The sequence below is a fragment of the Artemia sp. Qi Xiang Cuo genome, chromosome 12, assembly GCF_049724085.1.
Source record: "Artemia sp. Qi Xiang Cuo chromosome 12, ASM4972408v1, whole genome shotgun sequence".
NCBI classification, from domain to species: Eukaryota; Metazoa; Arthropoda; class Branchiopoda; order Anostraca; family Artemiidae; genus Artemia; species Artemia sp. Qi Xiang Cuo.
This window is the reverse complement of record NC_142805.1, coordinates 41,003,513-41,029,991: the sequence shown is the minus strand read 5'-3', so window position 1 is coordinate 41,029,991 and position 26,479 is coordinate 41,003,513. Positions and strand designations below refer to the sequence as shown.

The following is a 26,479-nucleotide window of genomic DNA, read 5'->3' as shown; positions in this document are numbered from 1 at the left end:
TCAAACCTAAAACAGACAGAAATCACTATCAATGATTAACTTAAATACAGAAGGAACAGAAACCACAATGAACAATCAGATGAAACTTACCGTAAGCAGACGTATGGCTAACACCTCATAAGCCTTTTAAAGACAAGAGCGCCATTTGCATTTTACCGAAAACAGAATATATTTTAAGCATTCTCTCTTTTATAACGTTGATAAATCCAAAGTTCCCGAGACATCCAGGAATAAATATCCTTATATAGTAAACACTCAGTCTACTTTCATTAGTTCTCTTCCGTAGTCTTCGTTATTATAGTGATTTTACTTCTTCTTTTGTTGTCGTTGAGGATATGTTTGCAAAAAAAAAAACAACAAAAAAAACAAACAGTTCAAAATACATACCGTTTTCAATGAAATGCAAATGAGAATCAAGCCGTTTAGAGGTTTTGAGAGGGAAGAAAGGGGACTTATGGCACCACTCATATTTGTGTACCTTGATTAGCAGTGGAACATAATTTTTGTTGTTATGTTGTTGTTGAAGTTATCATAGGCAGCGCAGAAGCGCTGCCTAAGTAAAGAACGATGTTGGCACAATGTATTACTATTATTATTTTTTTCTTTCCTTTAGACCAGGGCACTGCGTATAGAAGGAGTTGTCGTAAAAACTTCGCAAAAGACTCATTCGATTGGAAATTCAAAGGGCTAGTGCCCTTTTTGATAGTCGAAAGTGATTGGAAGGCAATTAACACCCCTTCCACTCCCACCATTTCCCCAAATACATCTAATCAAAATTTTGAGATAGCCATTTCGTTCAGCGTAGTTGATTTCCAGATATAAATTATATTTTTGAGGAGGAAACTCCCCCACAGCCCTCAGGGCAAGGGTTGTAAGTTATGCCATGGGGGCATATAAGGTTTTTATGTAAGCATCTGTCATATAAACTTCAAAAAAGGATAATATGATTGGAAATCGAAAGGACTAAGGTCATTTGCAATATTCAAAAGATAATAAAGGGCAATTAACCCCCCTCTTACGCCCACCTTTTAGCCACCCATGTATATTCAAAATTTGGTAAAAGTTATATTGTTCAACGTTGTTGAAAGTTCTGCACACTAGTTCTTCAAAAATGACACCCCCCTCCCCCCCTACAGCCCTCAGGGCAAGCGTTGTAAGTTATGCCCTGGGGGCATATAAGAGGTTTTTATAGAACGCTTTGTCATAGAAACTTCAAAAAGGTCTCATTCGTTTTGAAATTGAAATAGCAAGTGCCCTTTTTAATAGCCAAAAGTGATAGGAGGGCAACTAACCCTCCTTCCACGCCCCAAAACACCATTTCCCAAAAAATATCCAGTCAAAATTTTGAGATAGCCATTTTGTTCAACGTAGTTGGAAGATCCGGAAATTATATCTTTGAGCTAGACAATCCCCCCACAGTCTTCAGGGCAAGGGTTTTAAGTTATGCCCTGGGGCATATAAGGTTTTTATTGAAAGCGTTGTCGTAAAAACTTGAAAAAGGGCTCATTTGATTGGAAATTCAAAGGGCTAGTGCCCTTTGTAATAGTTGAAAGTAACTGGAAGGCAACTAACCCCCTGTCACGCAGCCCACCATTCCCCCAAACAAAGGGCTCATTCAATTGGGAATTGGAATGGCTAGTGTCCTTTTTAATAGGTGAATGTGATTAGAAGGCAACTAACACCCCTTCCACGCCCACCATTTCTCCAAACACATCCAATCAAAATTTTGAGATAGCCATTTTTTTCAGCGTAGTTGATTTCCACAGAGAACTTATGTTTTGAGGAGGACATTCCCCCCACAGCCCTATGGGCAAGCGTTGTAAGTTATGCCCTGGGGACATTTAAGGTTTTTATTGAAAGCTTGGTCGTAGAAACTTCAAAAAGGGCTCATTCGATTATAAATTCAAAGGGCTAGTGCCCTTTTAATAATCGAAATTATTGGAAGGCAGCTAACTCCCCTCTCACGCCGACCGTTTCCCCAAACATATCCAATCAAAATTTGTAGATAGCTATTTGGTTCAAAGTAGTTAAAAGTTTTAGAAATTAGGTCTTTGAGGAGGATAACCTCCTCAGAGCTCTCAGGGCAACGGTTGTAAGTTATGCCCTCGGGGCATACAAGGTTTTTATAGAAAGAGTTGTTGTAGAAACTTCAAAAAGGGCTCATTCGACTGGGAATTGAAATGGCTAGTGCCCTTTTTAATAGTCGAAAGTGATAAGAGGGCAACTAACACCCCTTGCACGCCCACCATTTCCACAAACACATCCAGTCAAAATTTCGAGATAGCCATTTTTTTCAACGTAGTTGAAAGGTCCAGAAATTATATTTTTGAGGATGACACTCCCTCCACAGACCTCAGGGCAAGAGTTGGAAGTTATGCCCTGGAGGCATATAATTTTTTTTTTTATAGAAAGTGTTGTAGTAGAAACGTCAAAAAGGGCTCATTTGATTGGAAATTGAAAGGGCTACTGTCCTTTTTAATATTCAGAAGTGATTGGCGGGCAACTACCCCCCCCCCCTCTGATGCCCACCATTTCCCCAAACACATCCAATTAAAATTGTCAGACAGGAATTTTGTTCAACGTAGTTGAAAGTTCTGGAAATTAGGTCTTTGAGGATGACAACCCATCCCCCCCCAGGCCTCAGGGCTAGGGTTGTAAGTTATGCCTTGGGAGCATATAAGGTTTTTGTAGAAAACGTTGTCATAGAAACTTCAAAAGGTCTCATTCGATTGTAAATTGAAAGGGCTAGTACCTTTTTTAATATTTGAAAGTGACTGGAGAGCAACTAACGCCCCTCTCACGCCCACCATTTCCCCAAACACATCCAATCAAAATTTTGAGATAGCCACTTTGTTCAACGTAATTGAAACTCCTGGAAATTAGGTCATCAGGGCAAGGGTTGCAATATATGCCCTGGGGGCATATAAGGTGCTTCTAGAAAGCGTTGACGTAGAAACTCAAAAAGGGATCATTCGATTGGAAACTGAAAGTGCTTGTGCCCTTTTTAATAGTCGAAAGTCAATGGAAGGCTTGGCATTGTCATAGGCAGCGCAACAGCGCTGCCTAAGTAAAGAACGGTTTTGGCACAACGTATTTTTTTTTGTTTCCATACCCGGGCACTTTGAATCGAAGGAGTTGTCGTAGAAACTTCGAAAAGGCCTCCTTCGATTGAAAATTGGAGTGGCCAGTGCCCTTTTTATTAGTCGAAAGTGATTGGAGGGCAACTAGCCCCCCCCCCACGCCCATCATTCCTCCAAACACATCCAATCAAAATTTTGAGATAGCCTTTTTGTTCAGCGTAGTTGATTTCCAGATAGAAAATATGTTTTTGAGGAGGACTCTTCCCCACAACCCTCAGGGCAAGGGTTTTAAGTTATACCCTGAGGGCATATAAGAACGATGTTGGCACAATGTATTATTTAGTATTTTTTCCTTTAGTGCAGGGCGCTTCATATCGAAGAATTTGTCGTAGAAACTTCGAAAAGGGCTCATTCGAATGGATATTGAAATGTCTAGTGCCCTTTTTAATAGTCGAAAGTGAATAGAAAGAAACTAATACCCCTTCCATGCCCACCATGTCCCGAAAGACATCCAATAAAAATTTTGAGATAGCCATTTTGTTCAGCGTAGTTGATTTTCATATAGAAATTATGTTTTTGAGGAGGACACTCCCCCACAGCCATCAGGGCAAGGGTTGTAAGTTATGCCCTGGGGGCATATAAGGTTTTTATATAAAGTTTTGTCGTAGAATATTCAAAAATGGGTCATTCGATTGGAAATTGAAATGGCTAGTGCCCTTTTTGATAGTCGAAAGTAATTGAAAGGCAACTAACACCCCTTACACGCCCACCATTTCCCCAAACGCATCCAATCAAAATTTCGAAATAGCCATTTTGTTCCACGGAGTTGAAAGATCGGGAAATTATACATTCGAGCAGTACACTCCCCCCACAGTCTTCAGGGCAAGGGTTATAAGTTATGCCCTGGGAAAATATAAGTTTTTATTGAAATCTTTGTCGTAGAATCTTGAAAAAGAGATCTTTCGATTGGAAATTCAAAGGGCTATTGCCCTTTTTAATAGTCGAAAGTGATTTGAGGGCAACTAACCCCCTCTCTCGCCCACCTTTTCCCCAAACACATCCAATAAAAATTTTTAAATAACCGTTTTATTCAACGTAGTTTTAAGTTCTGGAAATTAGGTCTTTGAGAATGACAACCCCCCAACAGCGTTCAGGGCAAGGTTTGTAAGTTATGCCCTGGGGGCATATAAGATTTTTATAGAACGCGTTGTCGTAGAAACTTCAAAAAGGGGTTATTCGATTGGAAATTGAAATGGCTAGTGCCCTTTTTAATAGTCGAAAGTGATTGGAAAGCAACTAATACCCCTTCCACGCCCACCAGTTCCCGAAAGACATCCAATCAAAATTTGTAGAGAGACAATGTGTTCAGCGTAGTTGATTTCCAGATAGAAATTATGTTTTTGAGGAGGACACTCCCCCACAGCCTTCAGGGCAAGGGTTGTAAGCTATGCCCTGGGGGCATATACGGTTTTTATTGAACGCGTTGTCGTAGAAAATTCAAAAAGGGGTCATTCGATTGGAAATTGAAATAGCTAGTGCCCTTTTTAATAGTCGAAAGTGATTGGAGGGCAACTATCCTCTACGCCCACCTTTTCCCCAAACACATCCAATCAAAATTTTGAGATAAACATTTTATTCAACGGAGTTTTAAGTTCTGGAAATTAGGTCTTTGAGAATGACAACCCCCCAACAGCGTTCAGGGCAAGGGTTGTAAGTTATGCCCTGGGGGCATATAAGATTTTTATAGAACGCGTTGTCGTAGAAACTTCAAAAAGGGGTCATTCGATTGGAAATTGAAATGACTAGTGTCCTTTTTAATAGTCAAAAGTGATTGGAAATCAACTAACACCCCTTCCGTGCCAACCAGTTCCCGAAACACATCCAATCAAAATTTTGAGATAGCCATTTTGTTCAGCGTACTTGATTTCCAGATAGAAATTATGTTTTTGAGGAGGATACTCCCCCACAGCCTTCAGGGCAAGGGCTGTAAGCTATGCCCTGGGGACATATAAGGTTTTTTTTGAAGGCGCTGTTGTAGAAAATTCAAAAAAGGCTCATTCGATAGGAAATTCAAAGGGCTAATGACCTTTTTAATAGTCGAAAGTGATTGGAGGGCAACTATCCCCCCTCTTACGCCCACCTTTTCCCCAAACACATCCAATAAAAATTTTTAGATAACCGTTTTATTCAACGTAGTTTTAAGTTCTGGAAATTAGGTCTTTGAGAATGACAACCCCCCAACAGCGTTCAGGGCAAGGGTTGTAAGCTAAGCCCTGGGGGCATATAAGATTTTTATAGAAAGCTTTGTCGTAGAAACTTCAAAAAGGGGTCTTTCGATTAGAAATTAAAATGGATAGTGCTCTTTTTAATAGTCGGAATTGATTGGAAAGCAACAAAAACCCATTACACGCCCACCATTTCCCCAAACACATCCAGTCAAAATTTCGAAATAGCCATTTTGTTCCACGGAGTTGAAAGATCGGGAAATTATACATTTGAGCAGGACACTCCCCCCACAGTCTTCAGGGCAAGGGTTATAAGTTATGCCCTGGGAAAATATAAGTTTTTATTGAAATCTTTGTCGTAGAATCTTGAAAAAGAGATCTTTCGATTGGAAATTCAAAGGGCTATTGCCCTTTTTAATAGTCGAAAGTGATTTGAGGGCAACTAACCCCCTCTCTCGCCCACCTTTTCCCCAAACACATCCAATCAAAATTTTTAAATAGCCATTTTATTCAACGTAGTTGGAAGTTTTGGTAATTTGTTCTTTAAGGATGACAACCCTTCCCCCCACAACCCTCAAGGCAAGGGTTGTAAGTTTTGCCCTGGGGGCATGTAAGGTTTTTATAGCAAGCAATGTTGTAAAAACATCCAAAAGGGCTCATTCAATCGGAAATTGAAGGGACTAGTGCCCTTTTTATAGTGGAAAGTGATTGAAGTGCAACTAACCCCCCTCTCACGCCCACCATTTCCCCAAACACAACCAATCAAAATTTTGAGATATCCATTTTGTTAGACGTAGTTGAAAATTCTGGAAATTAGGTCTTTTAGGATGATAACCCCCCTCAGAGCCCTCAGTGCAAGGTTTGTAAGTTACTCCCTGGGGGCATATAAGGTTTGTATAGAAAGTTGTTAAATTGCCCTTTTTAATAGTCGAAAGTGAGTGGAGAGTAATTAACCCCCATCCCACGCCCACCATTTCCCCAAACACATTCAATCAAAGTTTAGAGATAGCCATTTTGTTCAACGTAGTTGAAAGTTCGGGAAATTATGTCTTTCAGGATGACAGTTCCCCCAGATCTCCCAGGGCAAAGGTTGTAAGTTATGCCCTGGGGGCATATAAGGTTTTTATAGTTAGAGTTATCGTAAAAACTCCAAAAGGGGCTCATTCAATTGGGATTTGAGAGGGCTAGTGCCCTTTTTAATAGTAGAAAGTTATTGAAGGGCAACTAACCACCCTCTCACGCGCACCATTCCCCTAAACACAGCCAATGAAAATTTTCAGATAGCTATTGTGTTCAACGTAGTAGAAAGTTCTTGAAATTAGGTCTTTGAGGGTGACAACCACCCCCCCACCCCTCAGGGCAAGGGTTGTAAGTTATGCCCGTGGGGTATATAAGCTTTTATTGAAAGCGTTGTCTTAGAAACTTAAAAAGGGCTCATTCACAGCCCTTAGTTGAAAGTTCTGGAAATTATGTCTTAGAGGATGACAACCACCCTCACAGCCCTTAGGGTAAGGGTTGTAATTTATGCCCTGGGGGCATATAAAGTGCTTATAGAAAGGTTTGTCGTAGAAACTCAAAAAGGGCTCATTCGATTGGAAATCGAAAGTAATTGGAAGGCTTGAAATTTTTATAGTAAAGATCGATATGGGTATAATGTATGATTTTTTGCTGTTTTTGTCGTTGTTTAGACCAGGGCACTTCGTATCGAAGGAGTTGTCGAAGGAACTTCGAAAAGGGCTCATTTGTTTGAAAATAGAAAGGGCTGATGCCCTTTTTAGTAGTCGAAAGTGATTGGAGGGCAACTAATCCCCCTCCTACGCCCACCCTCCCATTTGCTTTTAGGTTTAAAAACTAAATGTTGCCTTAAAATGTTGACAAATGAATGTGCATTCTCAGTTTAATATACATGTACTGATGTTTAGTAATCAAAATGTTAATATTATTTGATTTATTAAAGTTATAAAAGTAAGAACATATGTATTTTTTTCAGTAAAGTGCAAATTATTTTCTCACCTTGGGAAGGCATAGGGGGTTTTGAGCTCAACTTTGGTTAATTTTTGCTCGTTTTGAGTTTGAATCGGTAATTTATTGTAATTTCTGTTCGTTTTGGGCTTCATTTATTTATCATTGCTTTTTTGTGGTAGTTTCACGCTTCCTAGATTATTTGTTTTTTTATTTTCGCTCATTTTTGTTTAATGGAGTTCTTTACTTTTCTTTGAAAAACTTATTTTGTGGAAACAGTTTTTTTAATTAATTATAGTAAAGAGCGATGTGGGTAAAATGTATTATTTTTTCTTTGTTTGTTTAGACAAGGGCACTTCGTATCGAAGGAGTTGTCGTAGAAACTTCGAAAAGGACTCAGTCGATTGAAAATAGAAAGGGTTAGTGCCCTTTTGAATAGTTTAAAGTGATTGGAGGGTAATCAATCCCCCTCGCACGCCCAACCTCCGATTTTCCCATTATTTTTAAAAACTAAATATTGCCTTAAGATTAAATGAAAATGCACTGTGTTAATGCTAATTCCGCATAAGGCATCTCAGTAGTATCCCAAGAACTACTGAGGGCATTATGTTCAAACTTTCGGGGCTACTTCTACTCTTAAGTTTTAACCAAATCAAAATAACGTAAGTGCATCCAATCTATCAGAGACAGTAAACAGATTATTTTTGCGAATGGTATCAAGTTTTCTATTTCAGGTCAACTAGAGGAGGTATTAAGCTAAATTAAACATAACTATTTGTGTCCAGATTTTTAAAAGGGTGTATGTTGTTAAAAATTGCTGAAAAATTTTCTCCAGATTACAAATAGCAGGCCAAACTGTAAAGTCTTAAAAAAACGAAAAGATTTAAACTATTATTATCTTTTTCCATGAAAAGACTATGTCAATATAAAACGAACAGAAATTAATTAAAAAAACTTTTTCCACAAAATGGGTTTTGAAAGAAAAGTAAAGAACTCCATTAAACCAAAAATGAGAAAAATAAAATCAAATAATCTACCAAGCGTGAAACTACCACAAATCAGCATCGATAAATAAATGAAATCCAAAACGAACAGAAATTACAATAATTAACCGAGTCAAACTCAAATTTTGGAGAAATTAACATGAGTAGGGCTGAAAACCCCCTATGCCTTCCCAACGCCAGAACATAATTTGCACTTTACTGAAAAAAATACAAATGAATATGCATTGCCAGTTTAATATACATATACTGATATTTATAAACAGACATCCCAAGCTCTACTACTGTGGAACTGGTGTCACCTAGAATCCTGAAATCCCGCTTTATTGGCGCGTATGCGAAACTGTCAGTAGTAGTATGCTACGCGCCCACCAATGACGCCACAGGCGAATCAAAAGACGAATTTTACAGAGCTCAATTCCGTAGCAAACGACGTGCCACAGCATGAAGTCAGAACTACTTATCGACTTCGCGCTCCTTAACGACTTAGTTATCGGAGGTACCCTATTTTCTAATCAGGATCTACACACATATTCTTGGATATCTCCCGATGGCCACACCCGAAATCAGATTGACCATTGTCTTTGGAGCAGGAAGAGGAGATCAAGCCTACTTGATATAAGGGAACATAGAGGAGCTGACATTGGATCAGATCATAATCTGACTGCTGCAAAAATCCTCCTCAAATTTAAAAGTAATAGAAACGCAAAAAAGGCTCCCTTAAACCCAGTCTTTGACTCGGAGAAACTGAGGGTGAGAGAATTTAACCAAGCCTTCAAACTAGAGATGCGGAATAGATTTGAAGCCTTGTCTTTACTAGATGATGCTGATAGCGATCAATACTGGGAAAGCATAAAGTTGTGCTTTCACGATGCCGCCAAAGCCACCATTGGGTACCGCAAGCGCCCAAAGGACCAGTGGCTATCTGACTAAACATGGGAGCTCATAGAGACAAGGAAAAAAGTAAAAGCATCACTTATCCAAAGACAAACCCCCGACCGACAGATCCTCAGAAACGATGAATACAGAGCCGCGGATAAAGAGGTAAAGAAGAGTGTCAGAAAAGACCAGAGAAACCTGCTGTAGCGGAAGGCAGCGCAGGCAGAAGGGACAGCGAAGAGAGGGGACTCAAGAACCGTCTATAAAATAACTAATCAGATTATTGGGAAGAAATCCTCTATTCAACATGGACCTGTAAAAAATCCCTCGGACATCCTGATAACACAGAAGTCTGACATAAACGAAGTTTGGGCCAGCCACTTCGAGAAGCTGTTGAATAGTCTCCACCAGACGATCCCCCAGAGATCCCATTAACAACACTGTTTTCCTTAGATATCAGCATGGATCTGCCGTCATCCACTGAAATTATAGCAGCATCAAAGAAGCTGAAAAATGGGAAGTCGCCTGGCGGAGACAGGATATCCGCGGAAATAATCAAAGCGATCGTTATGACCTGCCTCAATTTCTGGACAGTGCTGTTCGCAGTAATCTGGGCGACCACCAAAATACCTTCGGACTGGAAACGCAGCACTCTTGTGAGGATCTTTATGAAAGGCAACGCGTCCCACCCAGGCAACTGGCAAGGAATCTGCATGCTTTCCATACCTAGCAAACTGTTGACGCACACTTTACTGCAGAGAATCAGCTCGCAGCTCGATAGACACCTTCGCGACGAGCAACATGGATTCAGACCGAATCGTTCATGTGCGGACCTTATATTTACTCTACGGCTACTGACGGAAGAAAGCAGAGAGTGGCGCTCCAAAATCTATATGATATTCATCAAATCTGAGAAGGCATTTGACTCAGTAGACCGCCAAAGTCTGTGGAAGATCCTACTGCATTGCAGAATCCCTGAAAAGGCACTAGTCCTCTCAATTTCCAATCGAATGAGCCCTTTTTGAGATTTCTACGACGAAACTTTCTATAAAAACCTTATATGCCCCCAGGGCATAACTTACAACCCTTGCCCTGAGGGCTCGATTTCCAATCGAATGAGCCCTTTTGAAGTCTCTACGAAAACGCTTTCTATAAAAACCTGATATGCCCCCAGGCCATTACTTACAACCCTTGCTCCGAGGGGTTTGGGGGTTTTGTTATCCTCAAGGGCATAATTTTCAGAACTTTGAACTACGTTGAACAAAATGGCTATCTCAAAATTGTAATTGAATGTGCTTGCGGTAATGGTGGGCGTGAGAGGGGGTAAGTTGCTCTCCAATCACTTTCAACTATTAAAAAGGGCACTTGCCCTTTCAATTTCCAATCAAATGAGCCCTTTTTGAAATTTCTATGACGACACTCTATAAAAACCTTATATGCCCCCAGGGCATAACTTACAACCCTTGCCCTGAGGGCTCGATTTCCAATCGAATGAGCCCTTTTTGAAGTCTCTACGAAAACGCTTTCTATAAAAACCTTATATGCCCCCAGGCCATTACTTACAACCCTTGCCCCGAGGGGTTTGGGGGTTTTGTTATCCTCAAGGGCATAATTTTCAGAACTTTGAACTACGTTGAACAAAATGGCTATCTCAAAATTGTAATTGAATGTGCTTGCGGTAATGGTGGGCGTGAGAGGGGGTAAGTTGCTCTCCAATCACTTTTGACTATTAAAAAGGGCACTTGCCCTTTCAATTTCCAATCAAATGAGCCCTTTTTGAAATTTCTATGACGACACTCTATAAAAACCTTATAAGCCCCCAGGGCATAACTTACAACCCTTGCCCTGAGGGCTCTGAGTGGGTTATCATCCTCAAAGACCTAATTTCCAGAACTTTTAACTACATTGAACAAAGTGAATATTTCAACTTACGACCCTTATCATGAGGGCTATGGGGGGGAGTTGTCATCCTCAAAGACATAATTTCCAGACCTTTCAAGTACGTTGAACAAAATGGCCATATCAAAATCTTGATCAGAAACGTTTGGGTGAATGATGGGCATGGGGGGGGGGATTCTGAAACTGATTAATTTTGAAAATTAAAAGGGGCGATAGCTCTCTCAATTTCCAATCCAAAGAGCCCTTTTTGAAGTTTTTACGACAACACTTTGTATATGAAATGATATGCCCCAAGGGTATACCTTAAAACCTTAGCCCTGAGGACTGTGGGGGGTTGTCATACTCAAAAACATAATTTCCGGACCCTTCAACTACGTTCAACAAAATTGCTACATCAAAATGTTGATTAAAAGTGTTTGGGGAAATGATGGGTATGGGGGGGGGCATTCTTCCTCCGATCGCTTTTGACTATAAATAAGGGCACTAGCCCTCTCAATTCTCAATTGGGTGAGTCCTTTTTGAAGCTTCTACGACAACGCTGGCAAAGACCTAATTTCCAGAACTTTCAACTAAGTTGAACAAAATGTCAATCTCAAAATTTTTAGGGGATGTGTTTGGGGAAATGGTAGGCGTCAGAGGTGCGTTAGTTGCACTACCATCACTTTTGACTATTAAATAGGGCACTAGCGATTTCAATGTCCAATCGAATGAGCCCTTTTTGAAGTTTCTACGACAAAGCTTTCTATAAAACCTTATATGCCCCCATAGCATAACTTACAACCCTTGCACTGAGGGCTGTGGGGGTAGTGTCATCCCCCCAGACATAATTTTCGGACTTTTCAACTATGTTGAACCACGTTGGAGAAATGGTAGGCGTCAGAGGTGCGTTAGTTGCCCTACCATCACTTTTGAATATTAAATAGAGCACTAGCGATTTCAACTTCCAATCGAATGAGCCCTTTTTGAAGTTTCTACGACAACGCTTTCTATAAAACCTTATATGCCCCCATAGCATAACTTACAACCCTTGCACTGAGGGCTGTGGGGGTAGTGTCATCCCCAAAGACATAATTTTCGGACTTTTCAACTATGTTGAACAAAATGGCTATCTCAAAATTTTTATTGGATATTTTTGGGGAAATGGTGGTTTTGGGAGGGGAGTTAGTTCTCCTCCAATCACTCTTGACTGTTAAAAAGGGCATTAGCGCTTCGAAGTTTTCAAAGTTTCTATTACAACGCTCTATAAAAACCCTATATGCCCCCAGGGCATAACTTACATAACATAACAGGCCCTTGCCCTGGGGAGTGTGTGTGTGTGTGTGGGGGGGGGGTTCATCCTCAAAGACATACTATCCAGAACTTTCAACTACGTTGAAAAAAAAAATGGTTATCTCAAAATTTTGATTGGATGTGTTTGGAGAAATGGTAGGCTTGAGAGGGCGGTTAGTTGCCCTCCAATCAGTTTCGACTAGACTATTAAAAAGCTCACAAGCCCTTTCAATTTCAAATTTAATGAGCATTTTTTTACGGTTCTACGACAACTTATCCTATAAAAAAAAACCGTAGCTGCCCCCAGGGCATAACTTACAACCGTAGCACTCAGGGTTCTGTGGGAAATGTCATCCTCAATGACCTAATGTCTAGAACTTTCATCTATGTTGAACAAAATGGTTATCTCAAAATTTTGATAGGATGTATTAGGGGAAATGGTGAGCTTGAGAGGGGGGTCAGTTGCCCTCCAATCACTTCGACTATTAAAAAGGGCACTATCCCTTTCAATTTCCAATCAAATGAGCCCTTTTTGAAGTCTCTACGAAAACGCTTTCTATAAAAACCTTATATACCCCCAGACCATTAATTACAACCCGTGCTCCGAGGGGTTTGTTGGTTTTGTCATGCTCAAGGACATAATTTTCAGAACTTTGAATTACGTTGAACAAAATGGCTATCTCAAAATTTTGATTGAATGTGTTTGGGGAAATGGTCGGCGTGAGAGGGGGGTTAGTTGCTCTCAAATCACTGTCGACTATTAAAAAGGGTATTAGCCCTTTCAAATTCCAATCGAATGAGCCCTTTTTGAAGTCTCTACAAAAACGCTTTTTATAAAAACCTTATATGCACCCGGGGCATAACTTACAATCCTTGCTCTGAGGGCTCTGAGTGGGTTATTATCCTCAAAGACCTAATTTCCAGAACTTTTAACTACATTGAACCAAATGGATATTTCAAAATTTTGATTGCATGTGTTTGGGGAAATGATGGGCGTAAGAGAGGGGTTACTTGCCCTCCAATTACTGTCGAATTTTAAAAAGGACACTTACCCCTTGAATTTCCAATTAAATGTGCCCCCTTTGAAGTTTTTACGACAACACTTTCTATAAAAACCTTATATGCCCCCAGGGTATAACTTACAACCCTTACCCTGAAGACTGTGGGGGAGTGTCCAGCTCAAAGATATAATTTCCGGACCTTTCAACTGCGTCGCCCAAGATGGCTATCTCAAAATTTTTACTGGATGTGTTTGGGGAAATGACGGGCGCGGAAGGAGTGTTAGTTGCTCTCCAATCACTTTCTACTATTATAAAGGGTAATAGCTATTTCAATTTCCAATCGAAAAAGCCCTTTTTGAAGTTTCTACGACAAAGCTTTCTATAAAACCCTTACTTGCCCCCAGGGCGTAACTTACAACCCTTGCCCTGACGGCTGTGGCGGAGTGTCCTCTTCAAAACATAATTTCTATCTGGAAATCAACTACGCTGAACAAAATGGCTATCTCGAAATTTTGATTGGATGTGTTCGCGGAAATGGTGGGCATGGAAGGGGTGCAAGTTGCCTTCCAATCAATTTCGACTATTAAAAAGGGCACTAGTCATTCCAATTTCCAATCGAATGAGCCCTTTTCGAATTTTTTACTACAGCTCCTTCGATACGAAGTGCCCTGGTATGGAAAAAAAATAATACATTGTGCCAACATCGTTCTTTGCCTAAGTAAATGATATATATATATATATATATATATATATATATATATATATATATATATATATATATATATATATATATATATATATATATATATATATATATATATATATATATATATATATATATATATATATATATATATATATATATATATATATATATATTTATATAACAAATATTTGAAATATCTGAATAAGAATACGCATGTTAAATTTTCACCAATATAAAACCTTAGGAGAATACAAGGTTCAGTTATCCCTCTGTCATGCATTAGGCCTCTAGCTGAATGTAGATGTCCGCTTTATAGGAGTTCCTAAAACTCTTCTGGCACCACTCCAGAGATTTAAAAATAATGCCGCTAGGGTGAACTGTCGCACCAATCACCAATTGGATTCCTCTACGACCACTAGAACTGTCAAGCCTTCCAATCATTTTCGACTATTAAACAGGGCACTAGCCCTTTCAATTTCCAATCGATTGAGTCCTTTTTGAGTTTCTACAACAACGCTTTCTATAAACACCTTATATGCCCCCAGGGCATAAAAATATATATATAATGTTTATAATTTTATAACTTTAATAAATCAAATAATACTAACATTTTGACTATTAAATATCAGTATACGTATATTAAACTGACAATGCATATTCATTTGAATTTTTTTCAATAAAGTGCAAATTATGTTCTGGCCTTGGGAAGGCATACGGGTTTTTTAGCCCAACTTATGTTAATTTCTGCTCGTTTTGAGTTTGACTCGGTTATTTATTGTAATTTGTATTCGTTTTGGGTTTCATTTATTTTTCGATGTTGATTTGTGGTAGTTTCACGCTTGGTTGATTATTTGATTTTATTTTTGCCCATTTTTTGTTTAATGGAGTTCTTTACTTTTCTTTGAAAAACTTATTTTGTGGAAAAAGAATTTTTATTTAATTTCTGTTCGTTTTATATTTACATAATCTTTTCAGGGAAAAAAAATACTTTTAAGTCGTTTCGTTTTTTTAAGACTTTATAGTTTGGCCTGCTATTTGTATGCTGGAGAAAAATTTTCAGCAATTTTTAACAACATACACCCTTTTTAGAATCTAATTTAGTTTCATACCTCCTCTAGTTGACCTGAAATAGAAAATTTTGATACCATTCGCTAAAAAAATATGTTTACTTTCTCTGATAGCTTGAATCCACTTACGCTATTTTGATTTGGTTAAATTTTAAAAGCAGAAGTAGCCGCAAAAGTTTGAACATAATACCCTCAGTCGTTCCTGGGATACTGCTGAGATGCCTTATTGGGAATTAGGATTAACACAGTGCATTTTGATTTATCTTACGGCAACATTTAGTTTTTAAACATAATGGGTAAATGGAAGGGTGGCCTGGGAGGGGAATTAGTTGCCCTCCAATCACTTTCGAATATTAAAAAGGGCATCAGCCCTTTCTATTTTCAATCGAATGAACCCTTTTTGAGTTTCTACGACAACGCTTTCTATAAGCACCCTATATGCCCCCAGGGCACAAAACATCAACCCTTACCCTAAGGGCTGTTAAGGCGGTTATCATCCTCTAGGACCTAATTTCCAGAACTTTCAACTACGTTAAACAAAATGGCTATCTCAAAATTTTCATTGGATGTGTTTGGTGAAATGGTGGGCGTGAGAAAGGCGTTAGTCGCTCTCCAATCACTGTCAACTATTAATATAGGCACTTTCAATTTCCAATCAAATGTGCCCTTTTGAAGTTTCTACGACAACGCTTTCAATAAAAACCTCACATGCCCCCAGGACATAACTTAAAACCCTTGCTCTGAGGGCTAGGGGGGTTGTCATTCTCAAAGACCTGATTTCCAGAACTTTCTACTACGTTGAACAAAATGGCTATCTGAAAATTTTGATTGGATATGTTTGGAAGAATGGTGGGCGGGAGAGGGGGGGGTAGTTACCCTACAATCACTGTTGACTATTAAAAAGGGCAGTAGCCATCTCAATATTCAATTGAATGAGCCCCTTTTGAAGTTTTTACGACAACTCTATCTATAAAAACCTTATATGCCCCCAGGGCATAACTTACAACCTCTGCCCTGGGGGCTATGGGGGGTTTGTCATCCTTAAATACATAATTTCCAGAAATTTCAATTACGTTTAACAAAATGGCTATCTCTAAACTTTGATTGAATGTTTTTGGGGAAATGGTGGGCGTGAGAGGGGGATTTAAATACTCTACTCACTTTCGACTATTAAGAAGGGCACTTTCAATTTCCAATCTAATGAGCCCTTTTTGAAATTTCTACAACAACTTTCTAGATAAACCTTATATGCCCCCAGGGCATAACTTACAACCCCTTCCTTGAGGGCTGTGGGGGGGGGAGGGGTTGTCATCCTTAAAGATCTAATTTACATAACTTTCAACTTCCTTGAATAAAATTGTTCTCTAAAAATTTTGATTGGATGTGTTTGGGGAAATGGGAGGCATCAGAGGGGGGCTAGTTGCCCTCAAATCACTTTCGACTATTAAAAAAGGCACTAGCCCTTTCAATTTCCAATCGAATGAGCCCTTTTTCAAGTTTAGACAACAAAGATTTCAATAAAAACCTTATATGCCCCCAGGGCATAAATTATAACCCTTGCCCTGAAGACTGTGGGGGGAGTGTCCTGTTCAAAGGTATGATTTCCTGAACTTTAAACTGCGTGGAACAAAATGGCCATCTTAAAATTTTATTGGATGTGTTTGGGGAAATGATTGGCGTGGAAGGGGTTTTGTTGCCTTCCAATCACTTTTGACTATTAAAAAAGGCACTAGCGATTTCAATTTCCAATCGAATGAGCCCTTTTTGAAGTTTCTACGACAATGCGTTCTATAAAAACCTTACATTCAAGGGCAAAACTTAAAACCCTTGCCTTGAGGGCTGTTGGGGGACGGGTTGTTATCCCCAAAGACCAAATTTCCAGAAATTAAAACAACGTTGAACAAAACGGTTATCTCAAAATTTTGATTGAATGTGTTTCGGGAAATGGTTGGCATGGAAGGGGTGTTAGTGGCCTTCCAATCACTTTCGGCTATTGAAAAGGGCACAAGCCACTCCAATTTCCAATCTCATTCAATTGGAAATTGGAGTTTTTTGGAAAAAAAATTCAAAAAATTTTTTTTGAAGAAAAAAATTTTTCTTCCAGGAGACAAAAAGCAAAACTAATTTTAGAATTTTCATGTATTTTTGTTGTTTAAATTAAAAAATTACTATTACTGATTAGGCATCATAAATATTTTTGCAGTTTACATAATAATTTTAGCGATTAAGCCAAAAAGAAAATTTTGGTTCCAGGAGTTTCGGTTACTATTGAGACAAGTAGCTATTATTACTATAGAGTTCATTACCATGAACTGTTTTATTTCTTCAAAATTCAAATATCTTTGAAAAAACTGCAGTATGAAAATACATCAAAAATGCAATTTTTTTGGCAAAATTGATTCTACTTTAAAAAGTATTTTATTTTTAAATACAAACGTGACTAGATGTTGCAATTTCCTTTAAAATGAGTTATTATACAGCTCTCTATGATTTTCCAGTGCCAAGCTAGCTGAGGAGAAAAATCAAGCGGAAAGAAAAAAATATCCCGTTTGTGGAGAATAACGTGGTAAAAGTCTATTTTCTTGATTTTCAAGCCAATATATTTTCTTTGTTATTCAAGCCAAAGGGCGGTAAGTTTCCTTTATAGAGGATTCGGACAAGGCGGTTCTAATGGTGTACTTTTTGTTTTGATCTGACTCTTTTTTTAGGAGTTGGGGGGTTTTATATTTCTTAACATTGGAGGTGATCGTCTCTTACTAGGTTGCTAGCTACCGCTGCAACCCGGATAACATTGGACGTGACTCTTACTAGGTTGCTAGCTACCGCTGCAACCCGGATTGTCAATTTGAAGTCGAGGCAAACATTGGACGTGATCGTCTCTTATTAGGTTCCTAGCTACCGCTGCAACCCGGAAAAATATCATTGTGATAACGCTGCTTGATCTTTTGTCTAGCCTGCTCAATTGTTGCCTCTCTGTAGTCTTCATCATTATCATAGCGTTCTTTGCTATTTTGTCTAGCTTGCTTAATTGTTGCTTCTCTATAAAGTTTGATTTAATACTTCAGTTACAATAGGTTACAGTTCGTTCCTTAGTGTACTATGGACTAAAGTTTGTTCTTTAATGTAAAATCACTGTGAATATATGGAGGCATAATTGTCCTTTACTTAGTTTCAGCTTAAATTCGATGATCGAACCTTTATGTAACTTAACATTGGACGTGATCGTCTCTTACTAGGTTGCTAGCTACCGCTGCAACCCGGATTAACATTGGACGTGATCGTCTCTTACTAGGTTTCTAGCTACCTCTGCAACCCGGATCTACTGTAAAATAAAGCGCGCTGCCTATGATAATAAACTGATTACACACAGGAAAAAGCCTATGGCTTTTTCTTCTTTGAAATAGTAAGAGACGAGTCTCAAACAATCAAGTAGCTAGCTAATTCCAATGTATGCAATTGTTTGTTATTCCAATGATCGTCTTTTATTGTAACCTCGTATGACGTAATATATACCAAAGACATCTTTTTTTCGGACCAAAGTCAGACAGACTTTGGTCCTTATTGTAACCACCATAAATCAGTAAGTATGGGAGAGAGATCGTTCTTTACTGTATGTTTGAAAGACTGCAGTGTGAAAAGACATCAAAAATGCAGTTTTTGGTGGAAAAATTTATTCGCTTTTAGAAATAATTTATTTTAGGAATTATAGATTTTTAACCCAAATAATTTCATTTAAAATAAACCATTGAACAACTCTCTATGATGTTCCAGTGCTAAGCTATCTCTGGAAAAGAAGAAAAAAGAAAAAAAAATAGATGTTTGTAGCACTCTGTGTCAGGGATTGGTGCAAAAAATTGCATTTTTGATTTTGTTTTGGCCTTATTATAATTGGTATGGTGAAATAATAATATGCATATGGTTCTAAAATCATACTTCTTTATGGTCCCATTTGGTCTAGTGGTTAGGATAGTTAACTTTCACTTAGGAGGACCGGGTTCGATTCCCGGTGTGGGAAAATTTTTAACTCTATAATCTTCGAACATTCGAACCTTTTATAATTTATAATGATGTATAATATAAATACTGTAATCTTCACTATAGTGAAGTTGCCTATGCAAGTTAGTATAGGGAAGTGTTCGATCTTTATTATAAATTTCCTTTAAAATGAGCCATTGAACAACTCTCTACTAAAAACTCTAACCTAAGAGTCTAGTCTAAAACTCTAAGCTAAAGCTCTTAACTAAAACTAGACTATAACTCTAAACTACAACTATTAACTGAAAATAGACTAAACTATTATTTTAACTAAAAAAACTCTAAGCTAAGACTCTAGGCTAAAACTCTAATCTGAAGCTCTTAACTAAAAAAAAACTAAACTATAACTCTAAACTAAAACTCTTAACTGAAATTAAACTAAACTATAAGTGTAACTAAAAACTTAACTAAAAATTATTAAACTATAACTGTAACTATAAGTGTAACTAAAAATTTGCCCTTTGCTGAAAAAATACAAATGAATGTGCATTGTCATTTTAATATACATATACTGATATTTAGTAATCAAAATGATAATATAATTTGATTTATTAAAGTTATAAAAGTAAAAACATTTATATTTTTTCAGTAAAGTGCAAATTTTGTTCTGGCCTTGAGAAGACATAGGGGTTTTGCACCCAACTTATGTTAGTTTCTGCTCCTTTTGTGTTTGACCCGGTTAATAGTTGTAATTTCTGTTCGTTTTGGGTTTCATTTATTTATTGATGCTGATTTGTGGTAGTTTCACGTTTGGTAGATTATTTGATTTTATTTTTGCTCATTTTTTGTTTAATGGAGTTCTTTAATTTTCTTTGAAAAACTTATTTTGTGGAAAAAGTTATTTGATTAATCAAAGGTTAAAAGCACCAATGACACCAAAATAAACACATTTTTGCCCCCAAGGCCCATCTTCGATTTATTAACATCTAAAAACCGTTGCTACGATATTTTGCACAAATACGAAGTTTTTCAGGCAGTATCATATTCTTGTAAGTGTTATCAGGTTGAGCTTTGTAAATGACAACTTGAGTTTTAAAAAGTATTCGTCAGTAAAATTTTAAATATTAGAGACAACTACACTTTCAAAGAAAAGCTAAACATTTTTTAGCATTTGGTACCTTATATTTTTGGCTTATTTTTTGCTTATTTCTCACCCTTGTTTCTTTTATTTTAATTTTCAATTAAAATAATTCTGCGACAAGTAACTCTGCATAACTGCACATGAAGGTCTTTTTCATTTTCAATTCTGTTTCTGATTTTTTGTTCCTGTTTTTTTAAAAAGATAAACATGGTTGTGTCATTTTCCTATTAATCAAGTCACTTAATCAGGCTTCATTTTCACAGTTCTTGGTACTTCAAAGATGTTACAGATGAGAAAGTGTGAAATTCAACCATCTTAGTTAAAATAACCCTAAGGACAGAAGACAACAAATTTATTAGACCTTTAATAATAGGTCTTAACAATGGTTGTTGCGAGTAACATCTAACCCAGATCATCAAGTGCTTGCTGAATCATCTACTAATGGCAATGCGGCCCATTGTGAACCGGAGATTCGAATCAAAAGAGTTCAAATGTGCCAAAAAATCTCTTAGAGAGTCTTGTCCATGTTCCCAAACAGAAAGGATATCATCAACAAAACGAAACCAGATTGAGTGTTTTAAGTGGAAACTATTCAAAACAGACTGTTCTATGAAATCCAATTAAAAACGGGTCAGCTAAGGAGAACCGACAGTGCCCAGTTATAATCAAATTATAAGACTATAACGATAGTGTCTTAATTTAAAATAAGAGTAAAGCTTTTTGATGATACGGACAGGTTGCATTATAGTATCAATATACAGTAATTTTTCATCCAACCTAGCTTACGATAACTAGAAGTTTATCTTTAAGTCCTGCTCTCATTTGTGGACATTGCATTAAGTCCGCATAGAAACTTCATCAAACCTAGATAAAACGGTATTTTCTGTTGTACTTTGATTTTTTATCTTCTCAATATGATCTATGGAATTTTTTATATAGGAATTCTGTGTGCTTAAAAGAGGCTTAAAAATGGTTGCTAAGAAACTTCCTATACCCGAAGCTGGAGAACTATAACATGCTACAATTGGACGTAACGGAATATCTTTCTTATGGATTTTAGGCAGACCATAAAACTTAGGGGCTGAACAACCTTTGGGATAAAATTTTCTGTACATTTGAGGGGTAATTAGTCTAGTATCTTTCAAAATTCCTAATTCATTTCTCAACTTCTGTGTGTATTTGTCCGTGGGATCAAAATTTATTTCTTTGTAAATATTTTTATCCATTAAAAGGGTGTTAACTTTTAATTCATAATCTGCAGAATTCATGATTACAACTGTGTTTCCCTTGTCCGCTTTCGTAATTACTGTGTTTTTGTCTTTTTTTAAATTTCGGAGGATTTTAATTTCTTCCTTTGATTGAGTTGAAAGTGACAAAGATGGCCTATAATCAAGAATGCAACGAGGCAACCTTAATATCAACTGTAAATGGCGTACCACAAACTTTTAAAGAGGTAATTGAGATTAAAAAATACATGAACCAAAATTTACTAATAAATAGAGATACTAGAGATATTTCATTAAGCCCAATTTACGACAATTTAATCTTGAAGGACTCAATCAATATTTTCACCCGAAAAAACTTAAAAGAACCTATTTGCATATCTAATGAAAACCGAAATTGTAGACCAGCTAAAATTATTGCAAGACGAAAGATCCTTGCACAATCATCTTGGTAAATTTATTTTAATTGTTTCCTGCCTGGTTTTTTTTTCAGTGTCTGTTCTGTGTTTTTAAATTAAGCTTCGAAAGGTTAGATTTTCGTTTTTTTTTTTTTTTTTTTGTTTTTTAATGAGGACCACGTGGCGGAGGTCCATTTCGTAATATTTGATTATATTTTGTCATCTTCATGGTTCGCTGGCTGACAAAATCCTCGTTTTTTCACCATTTTTGATTTTATTTTTCATTTTGTTACTTTCTCTCCTCTCTGAGTTTCGTTTGTTAGTATCCCAATCTATTTGCTATGTTTTTTCTTGCCATCCCTACTACTTCCTCCAATAGAATTTGGCCTGACAGCTGAGAGAGCAAGTTTAGTCAAATATTTACCCTCTGACAGCTCTGCTGTATCATATATATTTGCACAGGAGTTCGAAACACGATTTTAGAATATGTATATGATTTTATGTTGAGCACTAAAAGAAAACTATCCCTCACTTCCTTTTTTTTAATTTACTTCTATATACTTTTTTCCAGGTAATATTGAAACTCGTGAAAATCGACCTGGCGTGATATCTAGGAATGTTAAGCTAAGAAATGAATTAGATCTCTACGCTTATGTGATGCATTGTAAATCCTTTCCGGGAATTCATACAAGGAATGAAGATGTAGATATTATGATTGTTAGACAAAACATGGAAGGAGAATACGCTATGCTGGAACATGAAGTAAGTTTCATGGTTAAAGCTTGAAGATTAACTTATGTTCGTAAATGTCATATTCCAGATGATAGATTATCCAATCTCCTTGGCATGAGCGCAAAACGCCAAGTGAGCGTTTCTCGTTATTTGGTCAGTAGGCTTGATTAAAATCGCGTGGAATTTTAAATTTAGCTTTTTTTTCTTTTTTTTGAGGGGAGGGGAGGGGGTAAGGGATTTCCAGTTTTTGCTTGGGGAAGGGGCTTAAAAAATCTCTGGCTCCCACAAAAGCTTGTCGTTTGACTTAGGCTAGTAATACCCATGGGCGCTTATAAGACGGGAGCAGGGAGTGCCAACACCCCGGGCTGAATGACGCTGCCTTATATTTTTGTTTTGAGATCTCTATTATACAGCGCCGGATATGCCGATTAGTTCAGGTAACCCCCCCCCCCCCTAAAATTCAGCTTATGGGCGCCCATGGTATCACCCTATTTGAATTGGGGTATAAATTCAAAATTGGCAATATTACAAAGAAAAAGACAATAGTTCAAGTGTATTCATGCAATCCTTACACAGGTTGAAGTTTATCTAAATGAGTCACCTCTTCTCTCTTCCTTGTGAGCATGAAATTCCTACTCTAGATTGTTGTATTTCTTTGTGCTTATTTGAAGAATAAAAAACATGTGAGGTTTGTCTCTAGATCTTTGGTAATAAGGGATAAGATAAGAATTATTTCGAAGAATGACAAACCTGGCTGGGTCAAATTCGAATTTCGGAGTCGAAATAAAAACAACAAAAAAGGTTATGGCAATCAAACACATAAAATTAGCAAACGAATGCACTGCCATTTTGACAAAATTGTCAAAAAAAACCTGTATATGCACTTATGCATACATACATTTACAAGCCATCACTGTAAAAAAAATAAAAGGGTCAACAAAAGCATAAAAAAGGAGAAAAGAGAACATGTACGAATAAAAAGCAGTAAATTAATTGTATTTTTTAAAATTAAATCTTTGATATAAGGTACAATCGTTTCATTCATATCTTGAAATCAATCAGCGAAGGGGGGACAAGATAGAAATTTACTTACTTATATACGGGGTCTATTAAAAAAAAAAGAACAACAAAGAAGACACAGAAAAAAGCAATGCAACAAAATACTTAACCCTCCTTAAACTTTCGCCTGCTTGGAGTAACCCCTTAAATATAGGCTGCTTAAGTGAACCAAAAGAAATGCTATATTATAGGAAAAAATTGTCCCAAAATATCAGTTTCGATATTTTGAAGTATGAATCAATACATAGAAAAATATAAACACTGCTCAAAGCTACATTGAAGGTTTAGAAAAAATTGTGCTTAAATGATCAATAAAATACTAGAAAAGAAATAGGTAGAACAAACCAAGAACAATAGTATTTTGTATCATGAAGAAATTGTACTATCCGTTAATGAACCTCCTTTAGAATAAAGTTGATACCGAATATGGGCGCCGATTCCCGAAAATATATTGGAGGGACAAGACTTTTTTAAATGAGATACAAAAAAAATTCCAAAATCTAAAGGGGCAATTCCCCCCAATCCTCCGTACCCCTCCTAATTAGTGCTCCTGGTTCCAAATAAGGTTTTGGGAAATGAAATGATGTAGTTATCAAAAACAAGCTTGATATTGTTCAGTGTTTCCACTTCTCAGAGTTGGTTTAGGGCAGGGGGCAGAGGGGGAACTTGCCCCGAAAGTAGAAATTTTAGAGGTGCAAAATTTCAAATAAATAATCTGACGGTTATAATCATTTTGTAATTTTGAAATTTTATTGTTATTGAAATAAAGTAGATGGCGCAGTTGGCAGTAAGTATAAGCAAATTGAATTTGAAATTTTCATTTTTCTCATATCTTCATCATTATTTTAATGTTTATTGTTATATCTTTTATTCAAATTTTGTTAATAAATGAAGATTTTGTTAAAATTTGGCTTCAAAGTTTTAGGGAGACAGGGAGGGGGGCGCTAATCAAGATTTTGCCTCGGGTGCAAGCGAGGCCAGAACCGCCACGGCTACTCATTTCTCGTTGATTCATGGCTTTTTTTCTGAAGTCTTTAGATTTGAAATTTATTTACAGAGCGTTCATGGTTTCGGTGAAAGTTTTAAAGTAATCACGAAAAAATAATTCCAAGAATTCCGAAAGTGTAGCTCGGGTTGCTTTTGAACTGGTCTAAAAAAATCTGTTATGGTTGTTCGATAAAATACTAGAATTTAAAATACTAGAATACTAGACAATTATAGTAGCCTATTTACGTCTTAAAGAAATTCTACTATCCAGTAATCAACCCTCTTGCCTTCCTTTCCAAAGAACTTCATTCCAAACAGGGACGTCAATTCAGAAAAATGTAGCATTTTTTTCAATTTTTCTATGAAGGCTTAGAGGGGCCTAAATTGTACCCCCTTATGTCTTGTCTAATTGATGCCCCTGATTCCAAATAAAGGTAATCAAACGATATGATGATTAAAAGCAGGCCTCAGATTTGTTGGTGTTACCACTTTTAAGTTTTTCGTTTAGGTTTTTTTTTTTAAGTTTTTTGAAATGGTTTCGTATTTGATTTTTATTTACAGAGTGTTCATGGCGTCGTTGAAAGTTTAAAAGTAATCACGAGAAAGAATTCCGAACGCGTAGCTCGGTTTGCTTTTGAACTGGCCAAAAAAGAGGGAAGAAGGAAAGTTACAACCGTTCACAAAGCTAATATTATGTGAGTATTCATTCCTCGTTTTAGGAAGACGAGATAAGATATTGGCACAAAGCCAATATTATTTGAGTATTCATTCCTCGTTTTAGGGAGACAAGATGAGATATTGGCAAAAAACGCCAATATTATGTAAGTACTCATTCCAAAAATATGTAATATTGGCACAAAGCAACGTTATTTTAGTGCCCTTTCCTCTTTTTCGAGAGACAGGATATTTCTTTTAAAAAAAATGACCATCACAAGCCTCGAAGGGCTGAATTCGTATTTTGGGGTAAAAAACGAAAATTGGACAAAAACATCCAAATTTAAGTTTAAAAACAACATTATAAAAAACTGGCTAAAGAATGCAACATTAAATCGACAGAATGAATAAATCATTCACAGATCACTGTTTAAAACCGTCATTTTATCAAGTTTACGTGAAGGAAAAACAGGAAGGTGAAATTGAATTCACGCCATAATTTCTTAATTCAATTAAAATGGCTGATTTACCAATATATGTAATTTAGATATTTCAGAGGGAATCTGTAATGGAACATGCCTAGTTGCTACTGAATTGTATAATAACGTAATTAAAGCAACGATATAGTTATTGAAGAAAAACTGGAAAAGAAGTCTTTTTTTTATTTGTGATTTTACGCAAAATTATACAAGACGATGAAAGAATCCGAACAGCTAAAGCTAAAGGCATGGAAAAAATGTTTATGGTAATGATGAATGAAAATGATGCACAACGAGATCTACGATTAAAATAAGGTGGGAGGAAGGGGGAATTGAATTTATGCCAGAATTTTTAAGTTCAAATGGATTATTTGCCACTGCATGACATAAAACTAAAGAATAACACGGTAATTTAGCCTTTTTCGTAATTCAAGAATCACATATATACAAACCTGGCGCGTGCCGAGGGCCAGCGACTACATGAAGCTCGGCCTCCTGGTATAGTGGTAGTATTTATACAAATATATATATATTTATATATATTGTATGTATATATATACATATATATATATTTATATATATTGTATGTATATATATACATATATATATATATATTTATATATATTGTATGTATATATATATACATATATATATATATACTATATATATATATATATATATATATATATATATATATATATATATATATATATATATATATATATATATGTATGTATTGGCA

General features: G+C 36.8%; 2 protein-coding genes across 2 annotated transcripts; both read left to right on the top strand.

The window, feature by feature from the left end:
- The first annotated feature begins 8,712 nt into the window (after positions 1-8,712).
- On the top strand, positions 8,713-9,201 carry LOC148946118 (uncharacterized). The gene has a single exon (XM_089097613.1). It carries the CDS (start codon positions 8,713-8,715, stop codon positions 9,199-9,201), a length of 489 nt encoding a protein of 162 aa, XP_088953739.1.
- Positions 9,202-20,587: 11,386 nt separating this feature from the next.
- Positions 20,588-25,305, top strand: LOC148946117 (isocitrate dehydrogenase [NAD] subunit gamma, mitochondrial-like). The gene is made up of 3 exons (XM_089097612.1): positions 20,588-20,600; positions 22,398-22,588; positions 25,166-25,305. The coding sequence occupies exons 1-3, from the start codon at positions 20,588-20,590 to the stop codon at positions 25,301-25,303; spliced, it is 342 nt and encodes a 113-aa protein (XP_088953738.1). The 3' UTR covers positions 25,304-25,305.
- The last annotated feature ends 1,174 nt before the right edge of the window (positions 25,306-26,479 follow it).